The sequence below is a fragment of the Sardina pilchardus genome, chromosome 10 (genome assembly GCF_963854185.1).
Source record: "Sardina pilchardus chromosome 10, fSarPil1.1, whole genome shotgun sequence".
NCBI classification, from domain to species: domain Eukaryota; kingdom Metazoa; phylum Chordata; class Actinopteri; order Clupeiformes; family Clupeidae; genus Sardina; species Sardina pilchardus.
The window spans coordinates 29,438,022-29,459,808 of NC_085003.1; the positions used below are offsets into that span (position 1 = coordinate 29,438,022).

The following is a 21,787-nucleotide window of genomic DNA, read 5'->3' on the forward strand; positions in this document are numbered from 1 at the left end:
TCATCCCTTTGCTAAGTGGATCATTACTGGATCCAAATACAGGATAAGCCCAATTTTTTAGGTTTTAAAAATAAACTCTACGCACTTGGGAACACACAGCAGGACAGCACAGTAACATATAAAAATGATGAGGAAAGGGTCAAAACAATCACAACACAGGGCAGACCCTTGGAACAGCCAGAGATGATGGCCTGGGGGGCAAGGCAGACCAAGGGGACTTCCCAGGAGGTGAGCTGGGATGCAGGGCTGAACGGTGGAGCAGTTTGGGTGGATGACCTCAGCACAGGACAAACGGTTGGGGACAGACACACGGTCTGGAGTTGGGACAGGGACAAGGCAAGGGCAGCAACAGAGCGGACCTCGGATATGGCACCAGAGTGGACCTCAGAGATGGCACTGATGATGTCAGAAGGTACGCTTGACGTGTTGGTAACTGCCCCCCAGTGCTGCTGTGCAGTCTCAGGAGTGGCGGTCCCTCGGCGTCACAAAACTGAGCTCTGTCTGTGAGGACACCATGCTGCAGATTCACTCTCATCTGGTCAAAACAACTTACAATGGCAGATGTCAGCTACCTTGTGCTTTTTACCAGTTCACGGTGCACTATAGTTTTAGCATGGTTGACTGAATTGACAAAATTATCATTTCAAAACATAATCAGAAAGTTAACTGTTATTCATTGTTATGATGATTTATGTTTCACAAGACAAAGACACAAAACATATACTGTTTCTGAATGTTTAGCTATTAATTCAGATACAGATACAGATAGGCCTACAAAAAGAATAAAAATACTCTCAAAAATACACCAACCAGCTGGATGTCAAATTGGATCAGAAATGTTTGGATGTCGTCAACTGTCAGTGCTCAACGCTCAATGCTGCTGTCTGGTGACTGGTGACAGCAGTCTGGTGTCTTTTCATTTCTGGCATGCTAGACACTTCTGTAATGCATTTCTGCCTCTCACTGTCAGTTTATGGAACTGCAACTCATGTTCATTTGAATCACGTACAGTATACAGAAATATTTAGGTGTGGATTTAATAGGGATGTTGTATGCTTCTATTTGACATTATTAGTTGCCATTAGCTCGCTTTTGGCCACATGCCAATTAATAATCGATTCTTCTCTCATTTTCTAACTCTGTCGTAGAGGCCTTCTTGCTATTACTATTGGGAGGTGCAGGCTATTGGAAGCGGCCACTTGCAAGCTAGGCTAGCGGTGGATACATCAGACTGAGTAGCCACATATACATAGGTGAGAAGAGTATGTATTGACTTACCTTATTCTGGGAAATATGCCGAATAAATTAAAGTCCCAAAAAGTCGCCGTATTCCTTTGATATAACAGCTTCAAAGTAAGTTTGATGGTAAACAAACGTGTAGGGAGAATAAGAGACCCCATTCTTACATTGATTGGAGAGTTCACAGTCAAGAATCGATATCCTTTGCTTCTGATGTCCAGCCTTTTAGCTCCTGCCAGAAGTGTGTGTGTTTTCCAAGCTTGATCTCTTCAATACCTCCAATTTTGTCAGGGTCAGATGGGGAGACAAATGGAAGTACATTCAATACACTGGCTGGTCGCTATAAATATCTTGTCTTTCCATTTGCTTTGACCAACGCTCCTGCTATTTTTCAAGCCTGATGATTGATGTGTTGTGAGACTTCATCAATACTTTTGTTTTTCTTGATATTTAGATTTGTTCACCAGGCATGTCTCATCGTTCCCACATCAGACACGTGTTGCAATGCCTCTTTCAAAATCAGTCAAATTTCTTCAGTTAAAGACTGAGAACTGTTTCGTCATCTCTCTTGTGGTCTAGATGGATTTAGGCAATATACGGGCAGTTTCTGACATGCCAACTCTTTCCTTTCACTGGGAGGTGCAGCTCTAGGTATACATTTTTTTTATCGGAAGTTCATCCAGAATTGTGGTTCTGCCAGTCTCTAGGTATGGCAGGGTGCGCTTGAAGTGTGCCACATTAGGGGGTCTAATCCATGCCATGCCTTGCTGCTTGTGGTTCCCTCCCAAATCTGTCAACTTTCGCTTTCAAACAAGTTTGTAGGGATTTATTTGCATAAGTAAACTAGTAGATAGACCTATAAAAAGGACCTTTTTATTTTGGAATTATCATGAACTATCACGCTACGCAAACTTTTTTTTCTTTTCAATTTCATGCTTGTTTTGTTCACACATAATAAGTATTCATTCATGTCTCGTTCATTACCTCATTATCTGGATCAATAAGTGGGAAGAGTCCATGTTCATATGACATCTTTAGGCTTGGGTAAGCTCTTTTTCTCTGCAATTTGCATGTCTGTTTATTCTAGTCTAAGAGATGATGTGCCGTATCATCAGTAACTGACGTCTCTTAACCCTCATGTTGTCCTCAAATCTTACCGACGTTCGTTGTCCTTGGGGTCAATTTGACCCCAGCTAAAAAAACTCTCAAAATATGATTAAAATATTTTTTTTTACCCAATTTTTTTTGTGGTAGGTACTTAACAAGAGTGTAATAACCACCATCAAAAGCCCTACAAAACAATCCCACACCCCCACACCCCTTTATGAACCCTGGAACCCTGACTGGCAATATGGCCAATCCAGTGTCAACAGCCCAAAGGCTGACTTTTTGGACTTTTTCAGACCTGCCAAAATAACTTATATGTAATATGTACTTGTATATGCAATAATGATAATAACTACATGTTCTCATACTATTACAATAATAATATCCATAATTTGTCAAATATTCATTTTCATCATGTTTCATAAAAATGGGGTCAAATTGACCCCAATACCACCAACGTAACTATTTTTTTTAAAGGACATTGGAAACATATTTTTGTGCAAATTTCATGTTTACTCTGTTGTACCCTTCAAATGGGGAAAAGTCATGAAACTTGAAGCAAAACAAAAAAAGTGAACCATATATTTTATGATGTTAAACATGGCTTGGGGTCAAATTGACCCCAAGGACAACATAAGGGTTAAAAGTGATGAGTGAGTGAGCAGCATCTTACTCTCATATCGGTCTCTCATTCCTCCATCCTATTGTTCCTTCCTTGTGTCCTTCACAAGGTAATTAGAAGGAGGGCTTAGGACCGGAGGAAGGGAGGATGGACAAAAAGACGAATGAGAAGAGACCCGTATGTCTCCTTATTGGTCTGTTGCCATTTGTGCAATTTGGGGTGTTCTGATTCTGATTGTGGATATTTAGATTGAACTCAGAACTGAACTTTGGACTGTCTCGTCATGTTTTGGATGAACATTTATGGACAGTTTGCCCTGGACTAGGGACATGTCTTGATAAGACAGAATCTCTTCGACTCCACGTTTTTAGTCTGGGAGCCTTGCTAGTCTGTCTTAATGAGCTGATTCTTCTGTGTCAATTTTTGCTTTTCCTGTTCATTAAGTCATTGTTTAATGGCATATTATAGCTTATTTAATTGTGTGTATGGTGGGTCCAATCAGTATCTTTGGCCTACTGTGACAAACACAATAAATAGCCTACTTGCCTGATTAATATGAAACGCATGGTAATCAAAATGAAAAACAAGGAACAATTTTCTACCAGCCCTTGTTAAAGTTTTTGTATGCAAAATGCAGAAGTGGAAAAGTCCAGCTTCAAAAAGTAAAAGTCCTACCAGATATCTGTGGCAACCATTCACTGAAACCAGCTGATTCTATCACAATTCTTCAGCCAGGTATAGAGTAGCTAATTGATGAGATCACCTGTCCAATACTGTAAGCCTACATGAGTGAGTTTTCCACTTCTGGTGAAATGCATGCTAATTACAGTAGCCTAGATGATGCATGTAGGCCCTATGTAGGCTACTAGGCTACAACTTCAGAAAACGTGTGGTATCTGACTCAATTTAGTAGCCTAATGGGCCTAGGTCTAGCCAATATCAGCTGGGGGGAAATTGTGAGGATTGTGGGGTTAAGATTTGTAGACTACATGTAGCCCTGCATGGGAAATAAACATAATATTATATAATTAACTGAGTGACTTATTTGATTGCTATTCTCAAGTTTTTATTTCTCATTAGGTTAGTGCTTAATTGATTGTTTTATTGATAATATTGCTATTCTCCCTTTTTGTAATTGTTCACTGTTATTTAATTTGTATTGTTATTTTTTGTATGTCGCTTTGGACAAAGGCGTCTGCTAAATAACCATAACCATAACCATAACCATAAACAGAATTACTATTGCAAATGCAATTACATTGCTTTTTTTGCCAATACTATGAGATTATCACATTCCCCTCGAAAGGTAGTCTAGCCTACTGGTGGACTAAACTGGTGGAATTTGCGCAAATAAGCGCAGATACAACGCCTAGAATGGAACTCGGAAAGCACATGACAGCTTAGCCAATCGGGCATAAGAGAATGCGTTCTGAACAAGGTAATTGGCTATTGGTTTGACATCTACAAGCATGTGTAATTTCCATTGGCTGAGACAATGACGACAACATAACCACATCAGGAACTGCTCACCGTGTGTTCATGTAGCACCATAACACTGATGCTTTGAAAGGGAAGAGCTTCAATTGTTTCATTGAAGGTTTGTGTAAAACATGTCGACATCAAGTACCTACGATTAGGCTGTAAATGTATTAAAGCCTACGATGGTATTATTCATTATGTGAAAACTTTACACCCACCGTTGACGTAGATGTCTGTGGAAGCTAGTTATCCCACTAGCAAACACTAGGCTACTAGCCTACTACTACTTAAAAGCTATACAAATCATGCGTTGTTTGTTTTCTATGTGCCTAAATATTACTTCGATAACTTGGTTATTCTCACTGATAATGGATGTTAAGTGGCCTTATCCGCTTTCTTGTCTGATGATGCTAAGACTGGTTAGTTAGGCTAATATGTCATGTTCTTGTATCATATTACTTTTCTGCACAGACAGGTGGACATACGCATGTCCTGCGATGGGGAACACTGAAAGTGTCGTGGTGCAGAAACGGCTGACCCGGTTTCGACCCGACGAACGACCCGTGGTTGAGGGGGTGTTCGAGCAGCTCCAGGCGGGCTCCGCTGGTGCTGCTGGGAAGCCTGGGAAATCTCTGACAGTCGACATGTTGAAAGTGCGCATTATAGACCAATAGATGCCAATTATGTGAACAAAACAATATGAAAATGAATGCTATAAGTATTGCTTGAAATATGACTGTATGATGATATTGGGTATCCAAAAGTTGTCCTTATGTAGCCCACAGGCCTAAACATGTCATCTACATTGATGGTTTTAGTTATTATAGTAATTAAATGTAATGGCCTAGTTAAACAGATCAGAAATTCTGGTGTATAGAAGACACTAATGACTTTTGCAAACCTACTCACCCACCGATTGGCCTAACTATGGTCTTTGAAGCTACCAGCCATGACAATTAACACATGCATATTCTCACAGGCAAGTATGAGGAGCATTGCATCAGATTCCACCATAATGAGGGTCTATGCAGGCATGACCAGCATTGATGCTGGGGTACCGCCAGCTCCCGGTGGGGGGGTGAGTCGCGAGCAGCTGCTGATCTTCCTGGCAGACACCCTCCGTGGCACTGCAGAGGAGAGGGCACCCCTCGTCATGGCAATGGCACAGCAAGGGGGCAAAGGTGCCGTGGTTACCATTGACCAGATAAAACAGGTCAGTGAGTGATGAATGTCCAAAGCACTCGTCATGAGTTGTGGTGGTAATGGTTTGTGGTGTCAGGGTTGAGAGCTACTTTACCCATGATGCCAGATCACATTTATTACTTGTACACAGCACTGGAGCATAGACTGTTTGCATTTCTATTGCTTGGTGCAAAATCTGCTCAATGCAACAAAGGTAGACATTGAAAATGACATAGACATGTCGTGAGGTTATCCTATCAGCTTCAGATTGAAAGACATCTTTGACAGAAATATTGAACTGAGGCGCCATTCTTGCCATTTGCTTTTGTATGTTCTCTGTTTTGTATTCACTATATCATGCTAAGTATGCCCTGATTTTAAGATATTCTGTATATTAAGCTCCCTCAATAGTCTGTTTCATTTCTCCTCTGGTAATTTTAGTTTAGTTATCACATTGAGACACTCATGTTATGGCAGCTGGCAGTGAAAGACTGCCCTTCTTTGGTTTGTTATTGTGTAGTTGACAGTTGAGGAGTTGCTCAATCCAGCTGAGAAGAAGAACTCTTTTTACCCACCCTGTGCAGTTTCTGGAGGACCTGATCTCAGCTGCAGTGCAGATTCTGGACCACAGGGGGCGCTTGCGAGGCTGGAAGCCAGAGCACATGGGAGATGGCTCCAGGGGGGTGAAGCTCCTGGCTGAGCAACTGAGCTCAGAGATCAAAGCGTCAGGTGAGGGCCTCACACTGGCTGAGAGGGGGAAAGTATCACTAGCAGTAGAGTCAGTGGCGGTTCTAGACTGAATTACTCCCCAGGCGAGATCCTCCACGAGCGCCCCCATGAGTGTTTTTTGACGCACTTTGCGTCAGTCGGGCTCATAGGGTTAAGCGCTCGTGCCGCCCCATACAAGATGCCGCCCCGGGCGACCGCCCGGTTCGCCCGTACCTAAAACCGCCACTGAGTAGAGTCAACTTGACAAGTTGACTTCTGGGATTACTAGGGGCAATTACTAGGGGGAATTTCACAGTGTCTTGAAATTGAGCAAGTTTCTCATCACTATCCTGTAACTATTTGTTGTTTGTGTGTAAAGAAGGAATGGATGTAATTGGGATTATGCTTATACTGTAGGTAGGCTATATTGCAGCTATGCTTATACCGAGTATACAGCTCATTTTTCTGATGTCATTCTATGGTTGCTGAGTGACATTCAAATGACTTGAGGATCATATTAAATGCACAAGAGGGTGCTTGGGTTAAGGTGTCAATGTGCTGATGCTATACGTATATAAGGCTCTGTGCAAACAACGTCAATGCATCTCTCTTATGGACGATAAAGACTATCCATCTGAGGGGGGAAGACAAAGAGAGGTCTGGGTGTTAAGTTAAGTAAATGTCAGAGACAGAATTTTTTTTATTTAAAGGTACAATCTGCTAATTTTGGTGAAAGGTTATTGATGAATTGTATTGTCGTCGTTTGCACAGAGCCTTATATATACGTACACACGCATAGCTTCAGCACATTGACACCTCCGCCCAAGCACCCTCTTGTGCACACAATTCCCACAAACCCGTATTCTGCTTACACCCGTCCACCTCGTCCCCTCAGACCAGCAGACGTGCGACACGGCGTGCCTGGAGGACTGGCTCTTCCGCGTCTCCTCCGTGGCCGTCTACCTGGAGCTGCTGGTGAGCGAGGGTCTGTCGGTGGCGCTGCCCTCCCGGCCGCCCCCCACCCTGCTGCCCCTGTGCCAGCAGCCCCCCTGGGGGCAGCTGCGGACGAGCCTGCTGGACGTGCCGATGCTGCTCTTCCTGGCGCCCCAGCTGCCGACGGGCACCAGCGCCCCCTGGAGGCTGCTGTTCTCCACGCACCTGCACGGCGAGAGCTTCACGCGGCTGGTGAGCGGCTTCAGGGGCCGCGGCCCCACCGTGCTGCTGCTGCGCGACACCAAGGGCCACGTGTTCGGCGGCTTCGCCTCGCACACCTGGGAGCTCAGGCCCCAGTTTCAGGGTGAGCGGCAACACTTACAAACTTTTTTGCAAATTCATGTATTTATTGAAGCGCTTTTACTTTTATTGGCTAGTTGCACAAAATGCTCTCGGTGAGCTCGTTTATTTCCTGTGGAGCCAGGTGTGTTTGAACCTGCCACTATTCTGAATGTAATTAGCGTCTACACGGACCCGGTTGGGTTGGGTGCACCTAGTGAATCAGCACGCTACGATAAAGAAGGACGTGTAGACACTAATTGCATTCAGAATAGCAGCGGGTTCAAGCACACCGAGAGCCTTTCGTGCAACTAGTCAATTGGATAGGACAGTGAAGAGTGACTGGACTGAGGAGAGTTGGAGGGTTGGTCACAACATTCAAATCTTGGTTTCCCGTGTGCACTGGGACACACATGCGGTGCGGATGCGGATGCTGCCCCTTGCGCCATCGCCACACGATGTGATTGGTTCGGTGGTTTCTGCCTGAGCCCAGCTCCCAAGTCAAACAGAGAGTTGCTAGACTACCCCGTCTAGGGGCGTCTAGATTTCTAGGCTATGCAAAAGCATACATCTGGCAAGATTTCTGAATATACAGTGAGGAGAAAATGTATTTGATACCATGCTAAAGTTGCCTAAAAAGAGGAATATAAAATCGTCATTTGACAATTGATCTTAATGTCTTAATTCAAAAATTGAGTAAAAATAAAACCGCTAAGTACGCCAATTTTCTTTGTGATGGAAGAATGTTTCGTAAATAAATAAATGTTCTTCCTAAATGCTAGGGGGAAGTAAGTATTTGACCCCCAATGTAACCCTATGGGAATTCAACACATAGGGTTAACATAGGGGCGGGCAGATTTTTATTTTTTAAGGCCAGCTATTTTATGGATTCAGGATATTATGCATCCTGATAAAGTTCCCTTGGCCGTTGGAATTAAGATAGCCCCACATCATTACATACCCTTTACCATAGCTAGAGATTGGCATGGTGCTTTTTCCAGTAGGCCTATTAGCCTGTTTGATGCTCATTGAGCTCAATGCAAATCAAACAGGCTAATAGGCCTACTGGAAAAAGCACCATGCCAATCTCTAGCTATGGTGAAGGGTATGTGATGATGTGGGGCTATTTTAATTTCAAAGGCCAAGGGAAATTTATCGGGATGCATAATATCCTAGATCCATGAAATAGCTGGCCTTTAAAAATAAAAATCTGCCTGCCCCTATGTTAACCCTATGTGTTAAATTCCCATAGGGTTACATAGGGGGTCAAATACTTCCTTCCCCTAGCATTTAAGGAAAACATTTATCTATTTACGATACCTTCTTCAATCACAAAGAAAATTGGTGTCCTTGGCGGTTTGATTTGTACTAATTTTTTGAGTTAAGGCATTAAGATCAATTGTCAAATGATGATTTTATATTCCTGTTTTAGCAGGGTATCAAATACATGTGCTCCTCACTGTATGTTCACTCTACGCAGCCTAACATCAATACACAAACACTTTGCGCAAATGGTTCTCGGTTGAATCTCGGTTGAATCTTACATACTGTTTATGTGTCTGCAATGTGTCTGAAAAGTAAATCCGATTTTTATAGCGTTTCGTTCACTTAGATGTTGTAAGTGTTACCGAGGACTACGTTAGCCTTTCCTGCCTCAGCTCCAGACCGTAGTGGGATCATTGTAGGATGCTCCAGGAAATTGTCCAATGAATACTTTGGGGCTAACCCCCATCCGTGTGTGTGTGTGTGTGGGTGGGTGTGGGACGTAAATCGTGTGGTTTGTGGGGCATTGCCTACAGGAGACTCCAGGTGCTTTCTCTTCTCTGTGTCCCCCTGCATGCGAGTGTACACCTGCACTGGCTACAACCAGCATTACATGTACCTGAACCAGGGACAGCAGACCATGCCCAATGGCCTGGTGAGACACAAGCACACACACACACACACACACACACACACACATACACACACACACACACACACACACACACACACACACACACACACACACACACACACACACACACACACACACACACACACACACACACACATCCTCATGCATACTGAAATATACTCAAACACACAGATTCACATAGACACAAACATGCATTCACACATGTACAGCACTTTATTATGACTTCTATACTATTTACTATGTAACTCAGAATTCATATAACTTTCAAATGTTTCAAAGGTCATAAACACCTATTGCCTTTGAGTCCTACAGTAGATGCATAGATACCCAAGTTTATTTTACATCAGGAATAAAAATATTTAAAATACTTTTCAAGCTGCGGACGTGTGGCAGTGCGCTCACTACATACACACATACACCCTTGTGTTATATGCTCCTTGTGCCTTGTGTATATCACTGTGTATTCTGGATCCTTATGCTCTTGTGTGTCTCAGGGTATGGGAGGGCAACATGGCTACTTTGGGCTGTGGCTGGACAGTGACTTCGGTCGAGGGCACAGCCGTGCCCGGCCAAAGTGCACCACGTACGGCAGCCCCCAGCTCTCGGCCGAGGAGGACTTCAGCGTGGACGCTATGGAGGTGTGGGCGGTCAGCGAGCCCCCAGAACAGGAACAGGTCAGAACCTGGCGCCACAGTTTAGGCCTGGCGCCCGGAATACACACACACACACACACACACACACACACACACACACCTACACTTACACTTACACACTCACATACACACGCATGCACACACAGACACGTATGCGCGGGCACATGCTTACACCTTCACTTGCACAAAATCCTAGCCTGATTACCATCGACTTTCAAAGGCTCTGCGAGACTTTAGTCTGACCAACAGCCTGTGCTAACACGGTTTCTCCAAGCGCTGGTTGACCCGCCTCCTTTAAGTGCCTCGATTTGCTACTGGTCGATGTCAGAAAGCGGTTTGCCGAGTTTAAACCAATAACAACACTCTTTCCGCTGCCTTGAACACGCCTCTACCCAGAGCCGTTGGAGCTGCTCAAAGTTGATTGGTTCTCGACCAAAGGGGGCAGTTCCGCAGATTTCGGGAACTCAGAAATCCTTCCCGATTAGCAGTTGACCAGACCAGCGACAGAAACAGCCTGAAGGCGTTACGTCACTGGGAGGGCGTGCCAGGCTAACAAAATCCTACAAACACACACACACACAAGCCTACATCGACACACACACACACACACTCACACACACACACACACACACACAAGCCTACATCGACACACACATGCACACGCCGACACTTGCACACACACACACACACAAACACACATACACATTCAAAAATAATGATTTCTGAGATATTTGTGTATACAAATGTCTATATTGTGCCTCTGTTTTGACAGGATGAGAACAAGAGGAGCATTCTGGATGTGGACCCAGAGGTGCAGGCCATGATGGAGATGGCAGGGAAGACGTTACACAGCCAAGGCCTGAGGGAGCCAGAGGAGGACGAGCAGTAGCGATGGATGAATGAGAGAGGAAGAAGGACGCTGTGGCTGTAGAAGGCAGACATGGACAATTTCACAGAGTTAAATAATCCTAAAGAATATTTAAGAGTATTTGTTTTTATTTTTGTGTTTTTATTATTCTGTTGTACAGATAAATATGGATTTCAACATTATGTTGAATCATCAGACTGCTGGTGTTCTTTTGTCTGGAAATGGAATCCAGGTCTTCTCTTATCAAAAATGTATTGAATGGCGAGCGTTTAAATCAGGGGACGTTATGGTTCTTAAGATGAGCTACAGCAGGAGTTATAATTAAGGATCCTAACAGTGTTGATGCTGTAGTGAAACTGATTGAAATTAACATCTGTTTTGGATTGTCAACAAAACTGTTTCATCTCAGAATTTGGAGTTAATTGAGTATTATTGAGTATTAAGGCTGAGTTGAATAAACAATTGTAATGACTGTGAAACCAGTCTTCATCACAGGTGTATATGTGTGGTTATCCCGAGGAAGTCTCTCCATAACTTTTCTTGACTTCATACCAATGTCTGGTGAACAAAACATCCTGTGAATTACTGCTATGAAAAAAAAAAAACACACACAAAAAAATGTTGACGCGTCAAATATTTATTTCCTCCACTATACAGTGCTGCTCATGTTCTTGTGTATACATGGAAATTGAACATAATTTGAATTATGTGAATAATTTGAAACAAGCAAAAAAAAAACAGGAAATGTGTATAAGCACTTAAGAAGAACACTTACATGCATGCCACTTGCTGTCACACTTTGGTTCAACGGTTAAAGAAGTTCTTAAGAACTTTGACACCAAGTTCTCAAGACTACGTTCTTGACCAGATTAACAGGAAAATCAAGTAACTCAGACTCAGTAACACAGTGACACAAGTGTCAAAACAAAGAACAATATTTTGAGTGTCACCAGGCTATTGTATGCCACACTGATGACTGATGATTTGATTATATACTTTTCAGTCAATAACTCCACACTGATATACATGTATCTGTCCGGTGGTAGCGTAGAGGTTGAGGACATGACTAGCATGCAGTGTCCAGAAAAGTTGTGGGTTCAATTTCCAGTTTCCACCATTGTGTCCATGAGCAAGGCACTTGGCCCAGAGTTACTCAAGGGACACTGGCCCTTGTAATATAATTGATATATGTAAGTCACTTTGGATAAAAGCATCTGCTAAATGAAGACATTTAAATCTAAAACACCCTTATTTGGAGAAAAAGTGATTGCTTCAGTGGGTGACAAAGTAAAATTCCATAATCGGGTGCTCATCAGGATCAAAAAGAATTCATGTCAAAAAAGAGAGAAAATATCCTAGGCACTCCGATATCCAAATAAAAGTCCTTTATTAAACTTTGGACCAGCCGACACATTTCATGCCCTGAAGAAGGTCAAAAGCGACCGAAACGCGTCGGCTGGTCCAAAGTTTCCTGCCATCCTGCCATGATTATGACACTCTCCTAGCCTGGCTAGAGCCTACCACTTTTCAAATGAGAGGTGGTCTGGCAACCAGACGTACATTTTCTCCCATTTGAAAAAATGCCCAGATCCATTCATGAGGCGCCACGGATGTCTATCAAATGCGTCTGTGCATATCATCATATTCTTGCTTTCCCCCCTGTTCTGTGATTGGTTCCCTATCTCAGGCCAAAATTAGGGTGGTAGTTTCCAGACTGCCTAGCAGCGTGAATCAAATCACCGCGCAAGGCAGGATGCTAATACTCTCCCCTACCCTGTGTAGTTCCTGGAGGACCTGGTCTCAGCTGCAATACAAACTCTGTCCCAAGGGGGGCATTAGCGAGCACATGGGAGATTGCAGAGGGGTTAAACTTCTGGCTGAACAGCTGCGCCCAGAGACCAAAGCGTCAGGTGAAGGTTTCTCACTGGCCGGGGGGCAAATGAGAAATTAAAATCAATCAAAATCAGCATCATGACAAAGAATTTGCTTGATATTTGAGAGGGCAATGTATATATTCATAAATGTGATATTCATAAACTGATGTTCCAAACTGCATTACAGTTTTTTGTAATTCAAAATATTGGGGAAAATCAAGATATTGGTGATATAGCCTAATAGTAAATGTGTCCTGTATTGTGCCACTGCTACAGGTTTGTTTTAATAAATGACATCAAATCTTTGGTTATTCATAATGTTCAATGTCTGCTGAAGTGTTGAATTTGTCACACATTCTTCCCTGGAAAGGTCACCTCTCTGAAGGACTGTAAATGTCACAATGTGGGGCTTCCTGGGAAGATAAATTTAAAGAAAGTTTAATTTGGATTGGATGGTGAATTTCACATGTGTTGTGGGCCAGTATATGAGCAGCATGTATGGAGCTAATTTTGTATTAAGATTTGTTTGTGGTTCTTTTGGGGATGTGAATTATGATACAATATTGTCTCCTCAAATTTATTTGTGTATGCTTGTGTGCGGCAACTTGTTGTGGTGTGGAAATGTTGTGGTGTGGAGCTGTTTCAGTCATTGTCATCTCTTGTGTGAGGATGGGTGTCATGTATGTCACCTTTTGAGTATGTGTGTGTGTGTGTGTGTGTGTGTGTGTGTGTGTTTGCTTGTGTGACAGTTACAGTAGACAGACACAATTTAGACTTAGACAACAGATGTTGAGTTCAACTTGTAGTATGACCATTTATGGAGTAAAATGCTTTTTGATCTTTTGTTGAATTCAACTCTTCACTGTGAGTTGCTCCTCACTGTTCTCTATTACTCACAGTGTGCATTCAAAAGGCCTGTCACAGTCCACGATTTCTGGCACAAATAATGTCAATGTCAATGTCAATGTCAATTTATTTATATAGCACTTTAAAAAACAACCACAGTTGACCAAAGTGCTGTAAAACAAACAGTCAGGCAAACAAGAAACATAGGGTACATAAGACAACAGAGGCTAGACGGAGCGGCGTAGTCGCCAGCGTGCCCACCAAGCGTGACACCAAGACAAACAAACAAATTTAAAAAATAACAAATCGCTACATAAAGAAATGCCGTACGGAGCGGCGTACTAGCCAGCGTACCCGTGGCACAAGACATACAAACACAGACATCAGACAAAAATCAACAAATAATAAAAACAACACAAACACTCAAAAGACAAAGTTGGCACAAGACAAAAGATGCCGGACGGAGCGGCGTAATCGCCAGCGTACCCGTGACTCCAAGACACCAAGACATTACAAGACGGACAAAAACAAACACAGATCAAATAAATAATAAAAGCAAACTAAATCAGAAAAGTCCACGCCAACTTATTAGTCCAAATGACTGCATCAGTAGACGGCCGATAAAAGTCCCAGGGCAATAGATGATGCACATCCCGTAGCTGATCAGACCAACCCGGCGGAATTCAGTCGCTAGGCAGGCCGTCTGGAGAGCACCAGAAGCAGAGGCACAAGCAGCAGATGCACCGAGCAGCTTGAAGTCGAGAGCGACCCTGCAGGTTAGCAACATTTTGTCCCTGGCCTCCAACGTTACGCGCTGCTCGATTCAGACAGACTCAATCCAGGCAGCAGCTCGGCAGTCGGCAGCATCGCCCACAGTTGGTAGGCTATCGCCCGCCCGCCCGCGTTTGGTAGCCATGGTCCTCAGCTCAGATGTTCTGATCAGACGATGAAGTGCAGCGCACGGATGGAGGATGTGAGAGGCCCAGGGCAAAAATCGTCAGCGGTCTTTAAGGACTTTCACTTGTGGCATCAGCCAACTTGAAGCAGCAAAATAAGGACTAACAAAAGCGCAAGACTATCGAAAATATCGTTAATTAACGAATAAAAACATTCATCTAAACAAATAAATACAAAAAATTAACATAATAAAACGAACATTACATCAAAACAAACAAAAATATGATGCCAGACGGAGCGGCGTGTCTCGCCAGCGTCCCCGTAACCTAGCAACTATGATAATGATCTTCCTCTGATATTTGGAGAACAAATTGGACTCGCTGAGCTTCCATTGGAAAAGACCGAATATGATATTCTTTAGCTATGTCACAGATGTGTTGATCCTGATTTGTTTTGTGAGGGGGCATGAAACGCTGCCTGTACAAGAGTGCGTGTTTGTGTGTGTGTGCGTGTTTGTGTGTGTGTGTGTGCGTGTGTGTATCTCTCTATCTTTCTGTTTGTTTATACATACAAATCTGCATGTGTGTGTGTGTGTGTGTGTGTGTGTGTGTGCGTGTGTGTAAATCATGTGGTTTGTAGGGCTTTGCCTACACAGGAGACTCCAGGTGCATCCTCTTGTCTGTGTCCCCCTGCATGCGAGTGCACACCTACTCTGGCCTCAGCCAGCATGACATGTACCTGGTGAGGGAGCTCTGTGTGTGTGTACTATGTACCCAGACTTGGGCGCGCACACACACACACACACACACACACACATACAAATACAAATACACACACACCATATAAGAGAATGTATATAAGCAATTATACTCTCTGACACTGACATGCATGCCATGTGCTGTCACATTTTGGTTCAATGGCTTAAGAAGTAAGAACTTTGGCAAGTTTTCAAGACTACTTTTCGACAAGATTAACAGAAAATCAAGTAACTCAAGCGAAAAAGTGTTTGTGGATACACTTAAGATGATGTTGAGACACTTTGTCACACTTTGAACTCTGCCGTCCCACACACACACACACACACACACACACACACACACACACACACACACACACACACACCCACACACACATATGTTTAACTTTTTGTCTTTGCTGTTTGCTGTAGAGTTTTAATAAATTCCTCTACTGCTTTTAACATATGGAGGGACCCATCTAAAATAAAGCCCCCCCCCCCCTCCCCCAAACATACTTGTTGCCTCTCTTCCATCCCAACAAACTGTATTCCGTCATGCTGTGTTATCAAAAATTTCCATTTGTCACGTTTTATTATACACAGTAAAAATGGTCAAATTACGTAATAAATGACATGCCTTTGTGGAATACTTGATTATGATTGGATGTTTGAGGTATTTAGGGATCAAGTGTCACCTGATAACTGAGAATTAAAGTTAATAATTGACCACAGTCCTTGGCAACCAGCCTTTATTACACTGCTATAGCTGTGGAATGCTAATTAGTTACATGGAACTTAACTAAAGCAGAGGACATAGTTTTGAATACCCAGCTTAATTATTGATTCACTGATGATATTGGGATAGATGAGTAATACAATACCCTTCCATTATTTTCTTACAGCCATGATTGTCCTGAATTCCATTTGAACTATGAAAACGAAATACATTCAATGTACTGTTTTGACATCTGATTTTATTTGATCTAGAGGTGCTAATGTCATGCACAAAAAGTATGAATTGGATGAAAAAGGTAACTGCGATTCTGCAACTAAAAACATTGCACTCACTACATATCATTGTTTTGCTCTGTGTGCTCTTTTTGTTCTGTGTGTTCCAGTTCCTCCTTTTCTCATCTGTCTCAGAATAGGGCAACACGTATACTTTGGGCCAATGACTTGAGGATGATCTTGGGGATGGGCTGCGCCTGGCCAAGCTCCCTAAGCAGGAACGGGTCAGAACAGCTTGGAATACACGCTGACACAGCACACACACACACACACACACACACACACACACACACACTGAAGCATACAGACGGTGTTTCATACACAACCCAGCATTTTCAGTATTCGCAGGGAAAAGGCTTCAAATGGTGTGGCACTCTCAGCTCAAGTGAAAATGTGAATTCACTAATGAGTAATTTCACATTTCCTTGTGCAGGAGGAAGGGAATTTCCCACTGTGGATAATCAACAACTCCACAGAGCAACCTTCGTGATCAGTCCAATGGGGTTATAAAGCAGCAGGCACCTTCCTTCTTCTGTGCTTCATTGAATTAGGCCCATGATGACATCTCCAGAAGGCTGAACAGTATGGTGTGGCATCCCAGTCCACACTTCACACTTGACACTTCTCTACCAACAAGTTGTCCTGTCATTCCGTTTGGTTGCTGTAGCCGTTTTTCGATATGATCAGCTACATAACCAGACAAACCCTTGGTGCACTCACAAATACCAACTATACCAACAAATTCTTCAATCCTCTTTGCTGCTGTGACCGTTTATAACCTCATCAACACAACTAAACAAAACGCAAGCATTGTGCAGGCACGAACAAATAGGCCTACCAGAAATGCTTCGGTCAATTAACTTTGGTGATATAGCCTGATAGTAAATGTGTCCTGTATAGTGCCACTGCATTGATGAGGCCATGCTGGGGATGACAGGGAAGACATTACACAGCCTGAGAGAGCCAGAGGAGGACAAGTAGTAGTGATGGAGAGAGAGAGAGAGAGAGAGAGAGGGAGATGGAGACAGAGAGAGAGAGGGAGACAAAGAGAGCGAGAGAGAGAGATGGAGGAAGAAGCAGAAGTTGGGAGTAAAGGCACATGAAGCTGTTGCTGTGGGAGATGTATACGTTTTCAGTCTTCCTTCATAGAGGGACACAGACAGTTAATAACAGTTATTATTAAAGGTGGTGTTTTATACATGCAAGTTGATGTTACAGTTTTGGTGAATAGGCATAGGAGTTGAATTAAGAACCTTTAGGTTGATTTTGAAATTGAGATCTTTAGGCACTCTTCAAAAGTCACCATGTGAGCTGTGGGTCTGATAGCCTACATGTACCCATTATATTGACAAAGACTGAAGTTACTGCGTTATTTCGGCTTCATATTTCGGTTAAAATGGCAAAATGCAGATAGTTCACAGGATGTGTGGCTTCCTGACCCAGCTCTGCATGTCACAAAGCCGAGTCATCACCGAGGACGCGTTTGAAAGTGTTGAAATGCAATCCACAGTTCAGCGGAGGGTATATTTTTAATCACCCTCGGCTGGCCGCTTTCTCTCTGCAGAAGTTTCGTGTTTCTGTTAGGATCACTTTCTCTAGAGGTCGACTTTGCTTCTGCCAACTTCATGGAAATGAAGGCGGAAAGTGACGGTACATATGCAAACCAGACGTTTAATTTCCATGCAGACGGTGGATTTACATCACGATGGGAAATGTTTGTCTGGAAAATGGAAAAACAGTTAAAAGTAAAAAACCTGGTTGATCTTTCATCAGACTAAACTTTCATTTGGCTACTAAACTGAACCAAACCCACCCATGTGTATGTTTAAAACAATAGCTTAAAAAAACTTGTCATAAAACTCAGAACAACTCAATTTACAATAGGCACCTACGAGTGTCTTGAATTTTATGAAGTTCTTGTATGTGAACTTCAACGACCCCATATGATAGATTTTGATATTTCTGCTGCAAGGTGCTTTCAATTTCACATCCCCAGTTGCCAATGACTAGACACCAACTGATAAAGCCGCGCGTCAGTAAGCCTTGCAGTCAGGTTCGGTAAAAAAGAGACTTATTTGAGAGAATGAACTTATTAGTAGCCTACGTGACACATTCCAGTTGATTCCCATGGCTTTAGAGGTAGGTTATTGTCGCTGTTTGGCCAGGTCCCCTGTGCGTTCCGGCGACTTTGCATAGATCGCATCTGTATTTCCGGATCTTTTATTACTGCTATTCTTATAATGCAAGTGCGCTTTACTTCCTCCTTCAAAACGAATAGAGGAACTGACCATTTGCTGTTCCGTCAAGCTTGCAATTGTGAGCGACATTATTTAGAACTAACGGGCAGAAGATGAACAACTTTGCATGAGATATTGGGCTCCAACTTTTCTAAAGAATTGTTCATCAGATTTGGGTAAGTTTCTTTCAGTGATTTTATATGTGCTCTATATAATGTAGCCTATGCGATAATGATATGAGAAATCGAACTGTCACAGAGTCGGCACTAACATAATTGTAGTCTACATCGTGCTGTTCAGAGAATGTTGCTGCTAGTGAAGACGCGTCCTATTAATTATTTTACAAGTTTTTCATCAGATGACATCATTCCATCATATCACATCAATTGTACTATATTGTCGAGCAGAGACGACAAAGTTAACCTTTACAAGGCTAGAGCGCCCTTTTTCTCGCCATAACAGCCATTTCCGGCACACTGTCACCAAACCTCTGTACACCTTTTAACCAACATACAGCTAATGTATAGCATACATGTGTGAATACAATAGCGTGATTTGTGTATCACATCTTTAGTTTGCCTTTTGTGTTTTGTATTTCCTTTATGTTTGGTTAAGTCCAACACTGAGTGCACTGCACGATAACCTCGTGTGCGCGCTGGACTGTGCCAGAGCGTCGGTATAACTCATATTCCATGTATGATAACAAGAAATGTGATCGAGAGGGTGTGTCTGGACTTGAAGGAAATGTGTTTAGTGTTTATATGCTCCAGAGGGAAAACCCCGTCAAGGTTCAAAGGTTTCATAGGTGCTTTGAATTTTTGCCGGTCAATAATTCATTAGTTTTAAATGACCCAACTCTGTCATCACATCAGTACTGTAGCTCACAGATCTCCTACCCCTTAAAACATAGCCTATGTTTTATTGTGTCGGGCCTTTTGAAAGTAGGCTACGCCATATCTCTGCTGTTCTGCTATCTAACTTCAGTTCAGACACTTAACCGGTCTTTGGTATTATTTGCCCTCAATGGTGCCTTCCAGGCAGCGCTGCCTTCAAGGCACTACTCCCCTCAGTTTAGGGGTAGGATGAGGGTTGAGGGGGTTAGGGTTAGGAATAGGGTAAAGGGTACACCATGGAGCCACTTAACCTGTTAAAGTTGAAAACTAAATAGTGACTTACAACAGGTTGAGCGAGGAGCCTCAAGCTTAGTGGGTCAAGCCTGATTCATTTGCATTTCAGTCAATGACTAACCGGTTGGAAAAGTGAAATGGGTTTCAGTGATACCTTCAGATGCACACATTACTGTTGTGTTAGGAGAAGGAATTTACATGGAAATAAAGATATTTGGTGTAAAGCATTACATGCATTTGTATGTGTGTGACCATGTAAGCACTGCACTGTTCTCTCCACACACAGTTTGTTACAGCCCACACAGTGTCTATGAAAACGCATCTTTCCATGCACACCTTTTCTTTCTTTCTTTCTTTCTTTCTTTCTTTCTTTCTTTCTTTCTTTCGTTCGTTCGTTCTGTCTTTCTATCTTTCTTTTTCCATTCTCTCTTTCTGTCTGCCTGTCTGTCTCAAACACACACCACTGCAGTGGGCACTCGTTTCTTGGTTTCTTTGTTTCTTTTTCCAACGCTCTCTTCCTCTGTGGCCTCTCTCATCTCCACCGTGTCTTTGGTTCAGGTGCTGCGATGGCAGGGCTGGGGCACCAGCAGGGCGAGATGACGGAGTACAAGAAGAGCCTGATCAAGCGTGACCTGGAGATGGGCATCGTCATGACCGTCTTCCGCCAGAAGACGGAGCGGCTCACCGTGCAGGTCATCATGGAGACCAAGCAGGTGGCGTGGACCCGCACGGCGGACAAAATCGACGGAGTGTGTGAGTGTTGTCACCCCCTTCCCCTCCAGAGTGTCCCTAGTCTGTATGATACTGACGGTATTCCAGCAGCCAAAGGTGTAATTGTGCTTTGTATACTGAACTTAAAGTCCTTGACTAACTCACTCCATATCCAGTGCTCTCTTCATATCCTGGCCCAAGGTTATGGCAGTTTCAGTCTTCTTTTACCCATGCAAGCTAACTGACTGAATAACTAACTAACTAACTAATTAACTAACTATACTTTATAATGTTATGTTTAGGAAATCTTGAATTTTTCTTCATAGAACAGACACATACTGTATTAGCTTCTGCATGTACAGTATAGGTTTACCCTGACACCTCTACTTCTTGGAGTAACTAACACAACTCATCAATCTCTGTTAAAGCAAATGGCTAAGCAATGTTTAGAGGGTCCGTTTAGAGAGTCAGTTCTGCGTCAAACGTAACAGCCCCGGCAGTGTCACACTGAATGGAGGTTCACTGGAGGAGAACAGTCCTGCAGTGGTGTTAAGGAGGAATTTCACATGAAGCGTAGCAGGAGGTGTGAGAAGTGTGTCAGTATATGAGCATTTTTGAGAAGTGGTGAGTGAGTATCCGCGTGTGTATTTCACAGAAGAACCAAGTCACCATTAATGTGAACCAAGTCACCATGCTTCTCATGCTCTGTAACATTCTGTTCTCGGTATACTTCTCTCTTTGTTCATGGACATGTTGTATTTATGTGATACTATGACCCTACACGCGTATGCAAGTTGACATGTTTGTAGTGTATTTAAAATAGATGGGTTAGTCATTGAGTAATGCATGGCATGCTAAAGTAAATACAGTAATATAAATATTGGTCATGTTTTTGGCCCATTCAAGCTATTTTACTGAGATAAATATATTGTAATAAACATATTATACCTTATAGATAATGGTCAGGACAGTTATTCAATTATAACAACTGGCATCACAATACATAAATGCTGTCTGAACCCTTTCTACTACAGTGGACCTTTCAGAGATTCGAGAGGTTCGACCTGGCAGAAACTCTAAGGATTTCGAGCGCTTTAAGGACTCGAAGTGCAAGCATGATGAGAACACCTGCTTTACAATCTTCTATGGGTCTCAGTTTGTGCTCAATACCCTGAGTCTAGGAGGTAAATATGTGTTTCTTTGTGTGTTTCCTCATGGTTGTGTGTGTAATGATTGTTTCCCTCTGATTGTGTGTATATATAATACATTATACACACAATCAGAGAGAAACAAACAATATAAA

General features: G+C 42.8%; 2 protein-coding genes across 3 annotated transcripts in view; both read left to right on the forward strand.

Annotated features, from left to right (window-relative positions):
• Window positions 1-4,467: 4,467 nt before the first annotated feature.
• Window positions 4,468-11,537, forward strand: meak7 (MTOR associated protein, eak-7 homolog). 2 transcript variants are annotated; one of them, XM_062548236.1, is made up of 8 exons: window positions 4,468-4,565; window positions 4,919-5,100; window positions 5,427-5,660; window positions 6,214-6,358; window positions 7,233-7,634; window positions 9,409-9,527; window positions 10,022-10,201; window positions 10,953-11,537. In XM_062548236.1, the coding sequence occupies exons 2-8, from the start codon at window positions 4,945-4,947 to the stop codon at window positions 11,067-11,069; spliced, it is 1,353 nt and encodes a 450-aa protein (XP_062404220.1). In that variant the 5' UTR covers window positions 4,468-4,565; window positions 4,919-4,944; the 3' UTR covers window positions 11,070-11,537. The 2 variants fall into 2 exon arrangements, with proteins under 2 accessions (XP_062404220.1, XP_062404221.1); XM_062548237.1 differs by having other exon boundaries at window positions 4,923-5,100.
• Window positions 11,538-18,451: 6,914 nt separating this feature from the next.
• The window catches only part of plcg2 (phospholipase C, gamma 2), a 30,182-nt gene continuing 26,846 nt past the window's right edge, over window positions 18,452-21,787 (forward strand). Inside the window, exons 1-3 of the mRNA XM_062547560.1 lie at window positions 18,452-18,822; window positions 20,332-20,526; window positions 21,519-21,668. Coding sequence (XP_062403544.1) covers window positions 18,774-18,822; window positions 20,332-20,526; window positions 21,519-21,668 — 394 coding nt within the window. The 5' untranslated portion in view covers window positions 18,452-18,773. The remainder of the gene's footprint in view (window positions 18,823-20,331; window positions 20,527-21,518; window positions 21,669-21,787) is intronic.

What these genes read in the sequence shown, in the direction of transcription:
- meak7 (XM_062548236.1), top strand. Translation starts at nt 4,945, where the DNA reads ATGGGGAACACTGAAAGTGTCGTGGTGCAGAAACGGCTGACCCGGTTT. An exon ending in TGACAGTCGACATGTTGAAA is followed by an intron (nt 5,101 to 5,426) that starts GTGCGCATTATA and finishes ATATTCTCACAG; the next exon opens with GCAAGTATGAGGAGCATTGC. An exon ending in GCTCAGGCCCCAGTTTCAGG is followed by an intron (nt 7,635 to 9,408) that starts GTGAGCGGCAAC and finishes CATTGCCTACAG; the next exon opens with GAGACTCCAGGTGCTTTCTC.